General features: G+C 35.1%; 1 protein-coding gene across 1 annotated transcript in view; it reads right to left on the reverse strand.

Annotated features, from left to right (window-relative positions):
• The window catches only part of LOC145684077 (uncharacterized), a 112,526-nt gene extending 96,768 nt beyond the window's left edge, over positions 1 to 15,758 (reverse strand). The window contains exon 1 of the mRNA XM_081755941.1: positions 15,331 to 15,758. Coding sequence (XP_081612067.1) covers positions 15,331 to 15,571 — 241 coding nt within the window. The 5' untranslated portion in view covers positions 15,572 to 15,758. The remainder of the gene's footprint in view (positions 1 to 15,330) is intronic.
• Positions 15,759 to 16,775: the final 1,017 nt, after the last annotated feature.

The raw sequence follows: 16,775 nt of genomic DNA on the forward strand, positions 1-16,775 counted from the left end.
ACAAAGAAAGAACCAGATAATTACAAAACTATAATCTTACACTGGATATTCTATACTATAATATCCAAGTAGTAGAAATACTTGTGCTTCGAACAGAACGAATACGGAATGATGAATATAAAACTGGAAATTTGGATAATGTATAAAATGTCTCTTATTTCCCCCCTTTAGAAGAAGAATATTCACAAGAGCTTAAATACATATTCAGCTATTTTAATAAAGAAACTTTGTGCACTTTCTGGAGAAATAAGAGAAATTTCATACTAGAAAATTGGTCCCCTATCCAACTTAGGAGAGAGATTTTTAAAAATGCTGGAATATATATTCCTTTATTTTTACTTGAGTGTCTTGATCCCAGCGAAATTAAAATACCGCTAATTTTACATTAATTATGTGATATCTAGAAATAGATAAAAGATAATCGAAATGCGGAACAAGAGCGCCCTAGACAATATCATTTTACATGAGAAACCGTTATCACGACTCACTTATCTGCTTTCGATTTCGAGCCATTTTGAAAATCGGCATTTATTTTCGCGTTTCTAAAGAGCTGAAAACGGAAAGCCACTAGGTGACTTGTGATAACGCTATCTCACGCAAAATAATATTGTCTAGGGCGCTCTTGTTTCATATTTCAATTATCTTTTTATCTATTTGAAGATATCACATAATTAATGTAAAATTATCGGTATTTTAATTTCGCCGGGATGAAGACTCTTAACACTTTATATACTAAATTTCACATTTCAACTTAGCTAAATCTTCACATTCGGTACTTTCTGAATAAAGAACGGGAAAATATGGGTATTATAGAAATGCCCCTCCCCTATTCCTTACCTCTTAGGAGCAGAATCTGAACATGTATATTTGCTGAAACATGTCTTTTCCTATTTTTTTTTTTTTTAATTTTATTATTTTTTTAAATGAAGACTCTATATGTTGAATTTCACGTTTCTAACTTAAGAGATTCATGAGACATTTAACCTTTGGTAGAAAACTTAAGTCCCCTTTTTATTCCTTTAGGAAGTATCTTTCAAAAAAAAAAATCTTTCGTGTCTCTTGTTTCCGTGCCAAAACAAGTATTCTGTTCGAATTTCACGTTTCTACCGATAGTAGTACCGCCTAAGCGAGAACGAGTAAATCATTTCTAGTCGTTTATATAATAGAATAAATATAGATTACAACAGTGGCCTCAAAGAAAAACTATTGAAGTAATTAATAATTATTAATGATTTAGCCAGGAAAGTCATGACGAAAGTGAAGCAAGTTTTGTACTCCTGCAAAACTCGGATTCGAGATTTCGACACACTTACACGTTTCATGACCCTTACATATCGGAAAAATGATTCGCTATCCGAATATTCGAATAACAAATTTCTGAATTTTAACAGGTAATTCAAACCATATCCCTATAACATACAATATTTTTAGTGTTCTTCCAATGTCCTAGTTCTTTTTTTTTAAAACTAAACTGAACAAATCGTACTAAAAAGTAACATAATTTTGTTTTCAAGAAAATTACTTTTTTATTTATATAATTTTGTTTTCAAGAAAATTATTTTTATTTATATAATTTTGTTTTCAAGAAAATTATGTTTTATTTACACAATTTTGTTTTCAAGAAAATTACTTTTCTATTTATATAATTTTGTCAAGAAAATTACTATTTTTATTTATATAATTTTGTTTTCAAGAAAATTATTATTTTTATTTATATAACTTTTTCAAGAAAATTATTTTTATTTATATAATTTTGTTTTCAAGAAAATTTCTATTTTTATTTATATAATTTTGTTTTCAAGAAAATTTCTATTTTTATTTATATAATTTTGTTTTCAAGAAAATTTCTATTTTTATTTATATAATTTTGTTTTCAAGAAAATTTCGATTTTTATTTATATAATTTTGGTTTCAAGAAAATTTCTATTTTTATTTATATAATTTTGGTTTCAAGAAAATTTCTATTTTTATTTATATAATTTTGGTTTCACGAAAATTACTTTTCTATTTATATAATTTTGTCAAGAAAATTACTATTTTTATTTATATAATTTTGTTTTCAAGAAAATTATTTTATTTATATAATTTTGTTTTCAAGAAAATATTTTTTATTTATATAATTTTGTTTTCACGAAAATTATTTTTTTATTTATATAATTTTGTTTTCAAGAAAATTATTTTCTTTATTTATACAGTTTTGTTTTCAAGAAAATTACTTTTCTATTTATATAATTTTGTCAAGAAAATTACTATTTTTATTTATATAATTTTGGTTTCAAGAAAATTTCTATTTTTATTTATATAATTTTGGTTTCAAGAAAATTACTTTTTTATTTATATAATTTTGTTTCTAAGAAAATTACTTATTTTATTTATTCTTTACTAAATAGAAAAGCACGGGTATCGCTCCGTATACTTATGTTATAAATTGATTGTATATTAGATTGCTTCTCATGTTTCTTTTTTTTAAATCATGCATAAATAAAATTTTTAAAAGGAATTTTCTTTAAAACTTTTTTTTACTTTTTACTGCGATTTGTTTTATTTGGTTGTTATTATTTTTTAAATATGTTATTTCATTTTCTACTTTTTAGTAGCAATTATAATAAATACATTTTCTATATTTGTAGATGTTTTTATCGTTTTCTTTCCTACATACTCTCCAAGACTAAATGGAGACAGACTCAATATTACATTTTTTCCGAAAGTAAAATTAAATAAGTCAATGATTAAAGTAATTCTCAGATTAAAGGCCTAAGTTACAAAAGACCGTAATAATTGGCTTTCTAATTGTCATCGAATAAACTCAAAAAGAATTGTAGTTAAAGTCTAACTTCGTACCATATAAGGAAACTTGCATAACACAAAGATTCAGGCGAAATTAACATGTGTGAGGAAGACTGTGTTTCGCAACATTTTCATATCCCTGTGGTCATGTGTCAAAATTTGATCCGGACACCTGCAAGGTAGGCCAATGTCCTGTATACGTTACGAGACAACTACGAATTTCCTTTGAAACATATTTTAATCATTACTTCTTACAACATACAGCACACTGAAAATAAAGTTACAGTTGTCGTCAGGTGTGTATTTGAGGGAGGGGAAGAACGGACTCGAGCTCTCTGCCGAAGTGGACATTGAACGAACAAATGTTAATGTATGAAATTCTTATGTGATATTTCATAGTAATGTTTATGTCACGGAATGAAATCATTGTCGCCCTTGGTTAGCAATGCTTGAAATCTCATAATATTATACAAGTAATTTATATAGTCTCGTGTATATCTTAAGCTTTAACGCTATTCGACTCTCATTTACCATTAGTCCGGACAGTCCCTTCTTTTTTTGTTTTATCCTAGTTCTGATTTTTTGAAATGAAGTCAGGACCCGAAAATGTCTCCATTTTTTCTTAAATAGTGAGATTTTTATATTTTATTGGATCAAAAGATCCAATATATTTCAATCAAAAATTTTTTGTAAGCCTTATATCTGGAGAACTACATACCATGTAGCCAAACACAAACTATCACTTAATTCAGTATGATGTTTATTCCGTAGAAAATACGAAATCACGATTTAGGGGCCATTCAAAAATTTTGTGGCCCCTGATCCAAGATATTTCAATCAAAAATTTTCTCGCACGTCTTATATCTGGAAAACTACATATAGTGTAGCCAAACCCAAACTATCACTTAACTCAGTATAATGTGCTTATTCCGTAGAAAACACGAAAACTCGATTTAGGGGTCGTTCAAAACTTTTGTGGCACCTGATCCAAAAAAAAAAAAACTCATTATTGGACAAGATCACAATCTTTTGATCCATTTTCTGGATCATTCCTAAAATTCTTGTTTACAATCATTGCTCAAAACATGCAGGAAAAACTGCTGAATTAGTATCCCTCTTTTATTTTGTTCCCTTTACTTAGAATTCTCCAGAATTTAGTGAAAGTTTTTCTTTCGAATCTAAGACCGAAAACGAAAATTTAAATTCTTTTATAGGAACTGAGTTTGAATCTCGGTGGAGCTAAATGTAGTTCGCATCCCACATGTAAGCTGCAAATCCACGTCCCATATTGCCTCACTGCTGAAAGGGACGTTAAACTAAAAATAAACACACAAATGAATTTTAAATTTTCATTGGAAAATACACTACAGTATAACCTTGTGTTCGTATTTGATACTTTGCTCATGGAGACATGGTGGATTATTTACGGTAATAGCTTAACCTTTTGACTACCAACGGGATACATGTGTCCCATGTGAATAATTCAAATTGTTTTTAGTTTGGGATTTGTTGGGAATTTGTTTTTAGAAAATTCTTTTTAAAAAAATGCACGTTGTTCTCCCATCAGGTCAGATGTGGTAAGAAGACTTTGTTTAGCTTCCAAAAGTGTGTACATATGTCAGGAATATAACACATTAAAGGAGTTGTACATGCACATATTAAATAATGTTCACATTAAAAAAAAAATGGTAGTCAAAAGGTTAAGGAGGAACAAATGAAGGAAAGACACTGATTATTACCGTATCTAGAAAGTAATTACCAGTTCATCTGACTTTTTTATTCCACCCTGACATTCTTAAGTATAATATTAGTGTACGAATAGAAATAAAAAGTTCTTTTTAGCGATCCTGCCCTCAGAATAGGATAAGCTGACTGCTAGAACCATGGCGGTAACCATCTCAAATTTTAGCATCCTGAAAACACATTCCGTCTTGTAAAGTGCTTCGAGTAATTTCAGTCAATAGCCAAACAGCTTACCATTCTAATTTACCGGAATGTAGTAAATGATGGGAGCCAATAAAGAGCACAACTTTCTCTTTTATTTTTAAATCACATATTAACAGCGGTTTGATAGACAAATCCAAAATATAGTATGATAATAATAATAAACGATAAGAAATTTCAAAATATTGTTAGGAGACAAATGTCGTACACGAACAGGGAGCGACTTCCGACAGACTACGTGCGTCAATGCTCACTGTTAGTGGCAGAAATAGATGGGGCACGCCCCTATGGAAACATACTTCTTTTTGCGTTATTTTAACGAGACAAGACGACAAAAATTTATGTAGTCAATAATCTGCTCGAAACAATTGTTACTACAGATCGAAATAATGAAAGTTTTACAAAAAAATTTAAGTGCAAATTACTAACAAATTCTGACCCCGTGTACTTGTGTATTCAGAAACACGCGTCTCGATCGACTATCTACTCCTGGTATTCAATCCAATTCCTACTCCTTTTCTTGTCTAAAGGAGTCTGGGTGATGTAATATACTTTTTCCGTTCAGATGGAAAAAACAGGAACCAGATTTACAAGATTTATGGTTCTAAAACAGTCTCTTTCATTCTTTCATTCTGAAATTACTTTTTAGAGCCTGAATTTAAAAAAAGTCACAAAATGTTCTCATAGCTTCATAAACGCCTTTATTTGCATTCTTTCCCTTCTTCAAAGACTGCATATCACATGAAGCTCGGAAGATGCTCCTTACGAAATCTACGGAAACTGTCAATCACGGCAGTGGGTTTTGTGCTTCCCAAAGTCTGTAATGCGGGCGCAAACCTCTGAAAACTACTGACAGAAATGAGTATTGTTCGATGATTAATTTCGTTTTTTCAGTACCGTAAATGCAAGCAAATGTTTCAGGGTGTCATTTGGGCAGGACAGGAGGCAATAATTCTCCCTTTCCTTGAGTTTGATAATCACATGTTGTTTGATCAAATGTATAGTAGAGCACTGATATATAAAAAATGAAACTTTTATGTCTGTGGAGAATCCCCCGATCAATATCTAAAATGACGCTGCTTTTAGCAACAAACGTATAGAGTTACGATAGCACATTGCTAAAGCGCTTACATTTGGTTTCAAGAGTCGAAGGTTTGATCCCAATCCATGTACGTTCATAGTGGACGATTTTGGGAGAGAGAGATTCAAATATGGAGACAAAGAGAAATGATTTACATACGCAAGTTTAGAATTGGAGGGAAAAAATGATCGGACAGCATCCATACCATGACGAAATTTGTGATTTTGTGAAACAGAAAAAGGAAAGTTTCCGAACTTCAAGGATCACATCAGATAGTTGTCAAATTAAGGTAGAGAACTCTTTTTAGGGCATCAGATGATTGCGAAGAGAGAGAAAGATTTGAGAAATTAAGAATGTTAAAAATCTTCAGCTTCCGAGACGGGTTTCGAACCATGAACCTATTAACTACCAATTCATGACTTTATGCGTTCAGTCACTGTTCATATACTTTTCCTTTAGCTACGTTGAGAAACTAATATAATAGATTATCCAACATTTGACTCAGTGGGTGTGCCGTTGATATTCAACGTAGACCTCTTGTAGCTTAGTTAGTTAGAGGGTTCATTATAAACTTCCCCTTGTTCAGGAACACTTTTTAAGGCAGTAAAGGTTTGTTACTACAATAAAAGTTTGTTAGAATGAAAACAAAGGAATGCAAGAGACGGTTTTAAGGCTATAAAGGTTGTAAACATGGCTCCAGTTTTCCGCCTGAATGGAAATAGTAGATTCCCACCACACAGACGGGTTTAGGAAAGAGAGGAGGAGGAGAAATCAAGGGCGCCGATCCTGGGAGCCGAGAGGACCCGGGCCCCTCAAAGCTCATGTGGGCCCCCTATTGTACAATATTTGGCATAATTTGAGCGCAATTTGTCTTAAAATCTTCATATATATACCATCTGCATCTGAATGGGCCCCAAATTTACAGGGAAATCTGCGGCCTTGGGAGAAAGGCGAGTTGGATTGAATACCAGGAGCAAATAGTCGATCGATACGTGCGTTTTTGAATGCATAAGCATACGGAGCAAGAGTTTGTTGGTAATTTGGACTAAGAATAAACTACTCCTTTACGAATTGTTTGATGAAAAATATAGTTTATACCATATTGTTGGTTTGTAGATGAGATATTTATTTACTTATGAAATACTGGCAGAAGCACTCGTTCTTCGCACGGGAAGAGTAATATTTATGCAAACACTTTGAGGGTAAAGAAATCCATGAAATATTGTGTATAACAACGAGCAATACCCTCAACATTGCTCCTATCGGTATTCAGAGTATAATGGAGTAGTGTGGGCCGAGTTGCTTATCTCACAGGCAATACCTCATTATTAGGTTTGCCATATTTCAAAAATGAAACTCCGAAACGCTGCTAAATTACGAAAATCTTTGAAGTGCTTAAAGTGAAAAGAAGTGCAATATACTAATTTATTATTTTCCATTAGATAAAATTGTTCAAGTATTACGTAATCAAATTTTTAGTCACTTTAGTAGACTTTCTTTTCCATAATTAAGCAAACGTAAGCGGATGATTTACCCCCCTTCCTCTGGTAAGCAAATTTTTTTTTTCTCCTCAGGATCTCTCATATTTTGTGGCTTTCAAAGTCTTTTCTAGGCTAAAACAATATATTTTTCTTCTTGAATGGTCAGCGGAAAAATTACCAAAAATATCAGGAATTATTGATTAAAATATTTCGGAAGCAAGATGCAGATTGAAACAGAGTACTAAAGATAACAATAAGATTGAGCAGTCAAACCTTTTGTCCCTGGCCCAGTGAAACAAATGCTTCGTTTAACGTCAAAGTAGTTAAATCGTGAACTTAATTAAATCCATGTTTTATGTATTCAAGTTTTTTCAACTTTTGAATTGCCATACTCAGAACTTGAAGAGAATAATTCTGTGGGAAAAAAAACTATAATATTCCCTTCGCTAAAATCCGGGAGATCTAAGCGTCCCGAGAAATATTTTCAGGACGCCGGGACGCAAATCTCGATTCCGTGACGGTCCCGGAATTTCCGGGACGAATGGCAAAACTACTCATTATACACTTACGTACTATAAAATTTTACTTCCTCAAATCTAGCCTAAACTTGGGGCAAAAATGGGTACATATAGGATTAAATTTGATGAAAATCTATCTATGTACGATACAAAAGCATCATTTTATTTAATAGTATAGATTAGCAAAGTTTCCTGAGACATTTTTTAGAAAATTGTTAAGAGAAAAACTTACCCCAAGAGTAAACTATCCCTTCTGGATTGTCTTCAGAGAAATGCCTTATACTATAGTATAGGGTAATTAATGAAATGTTGATTTGTTAAAAAAAAAATACACAAAGTTGTTAGAGCTGTTTCTGTTTTTTTTTTTTTTGTTTGTTTGTTTGTTTTTTACCGTTCAGTACCGGTAATTACCTACATTTTTGAGGGTAGAAAGAAAATTTGAAAACTTCCCCTGGAGAATCTCATTAAAATAATAATAATAATAATAATAATAATAATAATAATAATAATAATAATAATAATAATAATAAAAGTAAAATTTTATTCACATACCTTGAGGTATGACTTTAGGCGATTGTATATCAGAATGAACGGGTGGACTGACATGGAAGAACAACTTTTTCGGTATATAAAGGCCGTAAAAAGTGTGTAAATCCGTTGAAATCTCGTCTTCGATTTTTTCATTGTTACCATGTTCTTTCTTCTATCGTCGTTCGAAAGTCAAAATGCACATTGCAATTTTTCAATACATTAAAATATGGACTATCAGAAAATACTATATACTCATGCTAACCACACTGGTATAAAATTTCTTCTGAGATCAGCGAAATCAAGCAGTGCTGGATCAGGTCATATAAAACACCAGAATCTAAATTTAATCAAGATATCATAATTACTGTCATTATAAACTTTCATATGTCATTATAAATAACCATTCGTACTCACAAGATGGTGTTGGCCAGTGGCGTACGCAGAAATTCATTAAGGGGTTCTTATACTCAATTACATTTCCTTTTAGGACTAGATTAACGTAAAACATGTTTATTTTTCCATAATATCTTGCTCAAGACGGGTTAAACCCGAACTGCCCCCTTGCGTACGCCAGTGATGTTGACATGGCAGCACCGTGAATCCAATTGGGTAGCTACTTAAAGAAAGAAGTATCGAACTTCAGTCTAAAAAGCTAGAATTAACGGCGAGGGTAGCCGATGTGGTGACCACTCGCATCAAAGGTGGCTAGTAGGCTCTAGTCTCTTAAGAGCTGTTACGCCAGTTCAGTTCAGTTCACTATATACTCCTAATATCTTTATTAACAGATTTAACCTGTAAAAATTCCCACATGTGGTAATCTCATTTATTTGTTTGACAGCTTAAGTTTAGGGTTCTTCTAAGCATCGGGGGAACGTGTGGTAGCTTAATGGTACAGTGTTAACCTCTGGTGCGTGAGGTTTCTCGGTCGATCCTAGCTCGCACCAATTAGGGCTTGTAGTGGACAAACACCGTGTGCGTCGGATTTCTCAGGATTCTCCCGTTTCCTCTATCTTCATTGCAATCTTCTTTTCCCTGTCCGACATAACCGCGGGACGTAAAACAAAGATTTCATTTCCTTCTCAGCACCGAAACTTCATGAGATGTGCTGGGCTTAAATTGGAATCCGAAGCACGCTCAATGCTCTGCCACCGGGTATCGGACCGGAGGACCACATGCGCCAAAGAATGTTATCTCGTGTTAATAATTCAATTGCTAAAAGTAACTTATTTCCTTTCTGCAATAAGACTTTCTTTAAATACTATTTGTAATCATAGTGATTTCATTAAGTTAGCTGAATTTCCATGTATATTAGTTTTAAATATTACGTAATACAGATTGAATTGTGCCTGCAACCTATACAGTAGATTAACGTTCTTCGTTTTCGAAAGTAATGTATGAGGTTACCGTATGATGTTACCGATGTACCGTAAGATTACTGATGTTAACGTATTAATTTCATATATATAATATATAAACACAGACAACTTCTTAAACATCTCTTGTGGATATGTTCGGAGACATCCACGCTAATGAGAAACTATAAAAGATTATTTTTCTTGCCCTCAATTCTTTCCCGATCAATATATCTTTTGAAAACGAAAAGATTTTCAAAATTTACAACATACAAAGTTAAGGAACTAAATTTTAAACCAATCAGAGGTATAAAGATGGATTCGAATTTAGCGTCCTTTTCACAGCATCGATACTATACGTATTTTTGTTACATTTTTTTTAAAGATATGAAACTAAAGTTTAAAGTGGGACACAAACTACTGGAGTGGGTTCAAATTTCAAGGCTCTCGCACCGGGAATCAAACCCGTGATCTCGAGCATCAAAGGTACTAGTCACTAGACCAGCGGGAAGAACTATACAGAGGTGGAGGTTCTGATTTTCTGTGGTAGAGAATCATGAAGTTAGAAATTACTTGAACTTTTGAGTTTCTCTTTTAGATCATAAGAAAGCTGAAGACAGCAATCATCTTGTGTCTGTCTCCTGTCACACAAACTATAGAGAAGCCAGCAAGAGAAGGTAGAGACCTGCACGGGCCGGGCTTGGGCGGGCCGACTCTGTTATTTCTTTGGGCCGGGCCGGGCTTGGGCGGGCCAACACTGTTATTTCTTTGGGCCGGGCCGGGCTTGGGCTGGCCGACACTGATTTCTCTTCATGTCGGGCTGGGCTGGGGCCGATCAATTGCAATTCTTTAATAATTATTGACTTTCGTTAAACGATAATTGGAATAAAGCCAAACGTTGAAGAAGTGTGTCCGTGAAAAATGTTACAAAGAATGCAAAGCTATTTACAGTCTGTGCTGCTTAGCGGCTCCACTTTCATCATAGAGGATTGCAGGCATTATGCGGTAAATTGAGCTCTGACCTTGACCTTCACTGAACTGAAAATATAACAAGAAGGGGTGGGAATGTTTTGCCTGTCGCTAAACAATATTGCCATCTTCACTTTATGCTAAAAATCAATTAAGTTAGATTTTTGTTACAGAGAATGGAGTTTTTGTTCTCTCGATGACAGGCAAAGTTCTAGGAGGCAATGGTACCATTCGGGAGGCAAGCGTCAGGTTGTAAACCAGAGTTTAGAAAATGTTCCTGAGGTTAGGTCAAATTTAGTACTAAATTTTGAGAAAGATTGGGGCTCGAGCTAATTTTTTAAAAACTTTATCGGGCCGGGGTCGGGCCAAAAACTTTTAAAATTTATCGGGCCCGGACCGGGCTCGGGCCAAGAATTTTAAAAAACTTATCGGGCCGGGCCGGGCTCGGGCCGAAAATCTCTAAAACTTTTCGGGCCCGGGCTGGGCCGGGCCTAGGCACGTTCAGGCTGGATTGGGCTCGGGCCGAAAAATTCGGCCCGTGCAGGTCTCTAAGAGAAGGCCTCTGCCAGCTAATAGCGGCGTTACTACTACTTACGGATCCAGGGAGTAATCTACACCCCCCAACACCCCCCTAACACCCCTCCAAATTTCTGTACACACACCCCTGGATGAAAAAGGAATACTCCCCCAATGATCAAGCAGTATCATATGGATTATTTATTACATCAATTTAAAAAAAGGTTTAGCGTTTAGGAAAGAAGGCATATTTTTACTTATTTATTTCACTTCAAAATACTAAGCGACTTCGTTCTCATAAACGGCTTCGAGAACCACATGACCTCATTGTTTCGGGCAGTGTTTTGATCGAAACAATTGACAAAACAGACCGCTGATACCTACCCTTCTGGGCTCCGCGGTCGTTTCCGAGAAAAGAGATTGATGAACAGATGCAGATGACTGAAATTGACAACGTCTTGAGCGGTCATTCACCTACCTCCTCCTCAATAAGGAAAAGTGTGACAATAAAGTAATAAGCCTATACCAGATTCAGTTGGTAAGTGCTACTCTGCAACAGGCTCGCAACCAGAGGGGGGCTAGGGAGGGCCTGGCCTCCTAAATTTTTCATGTCCCCTCCAGACCTCAATAATACAAAATGCACAATTTAGATATTTGTACGAGAATTTTTAATGACTTGGCCCCTCCTAACATATTCATGGCCCTCAAAGCTCTGTGGCTGGTTTCGAGCCTGCTATGCAAGTGGCGGTGTATCAACGGACGGACGTTACAAGGATGTAGTCAAAACGCTTTTAGAAATGAAGACATCGATCGAAGTAAGAATTATATATATTTTAGACTGAGTCTAGTTTTATGCAGTAACGCATTTGCGCTAGTTTAATTTTTTTGTAAAGTATGTTTTTATTCACGTAAATTCATTGAGCGGAACAGGGCTCATAGCGAGTCACTTTTTTAAAACTAAATTTTACTTTTTTTCAAGTTGGTCACTAACAGTTACTTTTTTAAAAAAATTGTCACTAAAAGTTACTTTTTTCAGAGGTAAATTGACTTTTTCGTGTGATTTATATTTTGCATTGGCAGTTTTCTAAGAAAAATATAAAAGCAAATCGAAAATGGCAAAACCTTGTTACTCATTACTCTTCTGAAAGCTTCAGTACTTGCTGCCACATGTCAAACAGTCTACTTTATTCTCACTTCAATTTTTATTCTTTCTAAAGCACAGTGGATGGTTTGTGGATGCTTAAGCTCTCAAGGTGGGGTTGAGAACCCTTCTGTATATTCTTTCTTCTATCATAATAATATTTTAGTTTTCTCTCGTAATAGTTAACGCTCCGTTCAACGTTGTGTGTGTGTTTGTGTGGTTCATCATGTTCGTATTGTGTTATGCTTCTTCTATGTTCTTCTTAAGAGTAGGAAATATTCAGTTGGTAAGAATTTGAATATTTCACGTTTTTGAGAACTCTATATGCGAAGTTAAATATAATGTCTGGGATGAAGAAATTCAGAAATAGGCCAGAACTGGTTCCACTTACTCAGAAGCTTTTTACATCTGCTAAGTCTGCTTACCGTAACTACAAAGCATACTTTGAAAACCTAAGAAAGGAGGAAGCTCAAAAAGAAACAAAACAACAAACGAAGAGAGAGGTGATGGAGAAATTGACAAAGGAAAAAGGCGGCATGATGAGATTTTGGTCACTTTTTCGTGTGCTTTTGGCCAGTTTTGGTCACTTTTCAACTATTTACAAGAGACCAGACCACTATGAGCCCTGAGATTATTAAAATTAGGGTATATTAAAGAAGACAAAACAGAAAGATACAAAATATTTGTAAATTGAAAAAACAGGATTTCTGGAAAACAACTAAATCAATGAATAATTTTCTTATGAAAGATATTCAGAATTAATAACGTAGCCAGAAAGGAGCAGGAACGGAGATTAAGAGATCAAATAACATTACAACAATTAACGTTAACAACAGGGTTAGAATATTAAAATAATGTAATTGGAAGTATGTATAGTATTAATTACTAAACGAATGTGATTTCAGCATGGAACGAGGGAATTTTTTCCCAATTAATATTTTAAAAAAATCACCCACTAAAACTTGCTGGGGTGAAAAAAATGAAATAATAGCAGAATTTTGCAAAATAATTACAATAATTCGTATGTAATCAATTCACATGTAATTACTGGATAAAATAGTGGAGGTTAATTCCTAATACAGTGAAACCTCTCTTAACGGGCATCTCTCAATAGTAGACATCTTCATAAGAGGACAAACTTTCTTATTCTTGCATACCATAAATATGTGTGGTGTGGTGTTATGAGAGAGAACCCTTCCTTTTAGCGACACCTCTCATTTACGGAAAAATAATTGGTTCTACCGATGTCCGTTTTGAGAGGTTTCATTGTATTACTTAGTTTAATAATAATAATAAATGCTCAAATGTGTGAACTTACTTTATTGATCCTAGCACTGTGAAGAGCTGATGGTATTATTATTATTATTATTATTATTAGTAGTAGTAGTAGTAGTAGTAGTAGTAGTAGTAGTAGTAGTAGAAGTAGTAGTAGTAGTAGTAGTAGTAGTAGTAGTAGTAGTAGAAGTAGTAGTAGTAGTAGTAGTAGTAGTAGTAGTAGTAGTAGTAGTAGTAGTAAAAGCAGTAGTATTGCATTAGTTGCGTTATACTGTTTTCTTGTTTCAGTTTTTTTTTTAATTTTATCACTATTCTGAGAGCACACCCCCCCTTTTATTTTGAACACCCCCCCAAGTAAAAATTTCTGGCGTACTTACTGCACGGATCAAGGCTTTTCATCTATAATGGCAGTTTTTTTCATGGTGTAAAACAGAGTGACCGTGGTTGGTAACACTAGCACCAAAATAAAGGCTGCATTTTCCCTCCGCATGTGATAAGAAACTTCAGGGACCATCTCAGGATAACTCCTATAGATATAGGAATGAGCAAAAACCGATTTTCATATAAACCGGAAACTTGTTTGTATGAAACCGAAAACCAACATTTCGGGTTGCTCCAAAATCGGTTTTGATAGAAAACGAACTAGTTTTCGAAAACCGTAAAACCGTTTTTTGATTTAAAAAAAAAATCAGTTTTTCTAAAAACCGGAAAACGTGTTTCTGTACTTATCTCTAATACAAACTACATCAGAAAACTACAACCCTATTCTTTAAAAAGAACAAAGTTTTTTTCTTTTAAAGCCAGGTCCGTTGTCAATACCAAACTGCTGTTAATAGGGCTGGAGAAAATCAACAATTGTGAATAAACAATCCAAGGAAATGACTATTTTTCATATTTAACTCAGGGGTAAAACTGAGGGCGAACGGGGGGAACGCCATTACCCCACCTCCAAAAAATATTTATGGCGTCCCCCACTTCCTAAAAGTTACAATGGGCGGAGATAGGCACGGAGGACAGGGTGACGTTATACGTCCCCATACCTTTTCAGATCTAGTTTTACCCTTGATTTAACCCTTAAGTACTTGCGCGGGGTGTTCACAGATCCCCAAACAGTTTTTTTTTTTTTTTTTTTTTTTTTGCTAGCAAGAAGCCCTGATGAAAAATCTCAAAATGAACACCAAAAATCTAATTGCACCAAATACTTTTAAAAACATGTCTAGAGTTATGCTACATTGTTTTAATTATTACAAAAATATATTTTTTATTGTAAAAAAAACTAATATCAATCTGGGGGGCTACTGGACCCCCGCGCGAGTACTGGTGTCACAAAAAAGGGTGCAAGTACTTACGGGTTAACCGGTGTCATGATGGGAGGCTCCTTTCAACTCACAGGCTACATGTTACGTGGTCAGCAGCTTAACATGGGATCCAAACCACTCGAGCTTCCACCGAGAATCGAACCTAGAACTATCGCACCGAAGATGCATACATTAACCATATAGCCATATGAGAGTCCGAATACCGGATTCGAAACAAAATTAACGACGACGGAATCATCAACTAAATACAATCTAGCCAGTTTCATGGCTACAATGACACGAATTTTAATTTTAAAAACATCAATTAAAAGCGTTGATTATTTTGTGACACTTTTCTGTAGCAAAAAATAAACTAGATCATCTTGTTGACCTTGAAACAATACGAAGAAAAGAGGAAACATAAAAAAAGAACCTACCTTTTCCTGTTCTCCTTTGTAGACCATAATTAATAACTGATCCTAGAGCACTGATATTTGATAGTTCATCAACGGAAATTTGAGCTGGGTATATTCTTTTGTCCGGCCAGCCAAGGACATGGTTGGCACTACAAACATTGAGATTATCCAAAAGATGTAAACTAATAAACACAAATAAACTTGGCACTAAATAATGATGATAAACATATAAACAATCTCTCCACCTTGCCCGCCCGCTCATCGCGATATCCTTGAACTTGGCCCGCAACCTAGCAAGCGACCATCCGACACACCACTACGCTATGAGTCAATTTCTGGTTCCATCTGGGACACGGCACTCGCTCTTCAAGTACGTGAAGAGAGAGAGAGAAAAAAAGGCATTCACTCGGCTGAGCTAGGTGTGCATCCGAATGCGGTCTCGCTCAGCCATCAACTGACAGCTTAAGAAGTTAGCTCACATGTTAAAACGATGTTGTTTTGTTTGTTTACTTCGAAGTTGTTTTATATCTAACTGGCCAATTAGGTTGACGACTCTTTGCTTACCAGCAGCCAGGTCGTATGTCGGTTGCATTTTCTGTGTACTTCCTTATGTGTTGCGGGTGTTTTAACATAATTGATAATTACAGTTCTTTTACTTCAAAGTCGTGTTCGTAGGTTACTCTTGAACTCCTTCGGGGCTAAGCGGTTAGCGTACACACCTTTTGCATGGGAGACCCGGCTTCGATTCCCGGTGGGAGCTCATATAGTTTGGATTCTACGTTAATCAGTAGGTCCCGTCTCATATAGCCTCGCTGCTGAAAGGGACGTTAAACTGAAAATCAACTCCACCGACTGTTTACTTGGGTTACTCCCATTTCCTCCTATGTCATCATTCCAGTAATTCTTCCATCATCATTCACGTGCAAGGGCGCCCATGTTGTGGTTTCCAAGGGCAGCAAGTATAAGCGACGTTTCAAAAATAGTTTCAGATTTTGCTGTAACTAATGTAAAAATTCTACTGGATTTTCGATGTTCTGAAGTACAATTTCCTGTACCTTTCCCCCCTGATGGGCGCCCTTGTTCACGTGCCTTAAGCATCCGTCTCGCTTAGCCTAAAAAGCATAGTCGTGGGACCGGGACGTTACCCTGAAAGATTTTATTTCATTCATTTTTATTTCAAAGTAATTTATCTGAGTATGACATCGATAGTTCTTGCATAAAACTCCGAATGGTGTCTTACAAACATATTTTAGCTTAGGGAACTCAACGGTTCATTGCAGCACAGTGCCGTGCCGTGGAAAAATCAGCGCCCGGGGCGAGAGTATACGACAGCGCCCCCATACATATACTACAAGTAATTTTTCCTCTCTTTTTTCCTTTTTTCTTCCAATTTTTCGCCCCTTACGTCGGCGCCCGGGGCCGTTGCCCCGCTCGCCCCCCCGACGGCACGGCCCTGAACAAAAACA

Source organism: Thermobia domestica, chromosome 4 (genome assembly GCF_964235325.1).
Source record: "Thermobia domestica chromosome 4, izTheDome1.hap1.1, whole genome shotgun sequence".
Classification (NCBI taxonomy): Eukaryota; Metazoa; Arthropoda; class Insecta; order Zygentoma; family Lepismatidae; genus Thermobia; species Thermobia domestica.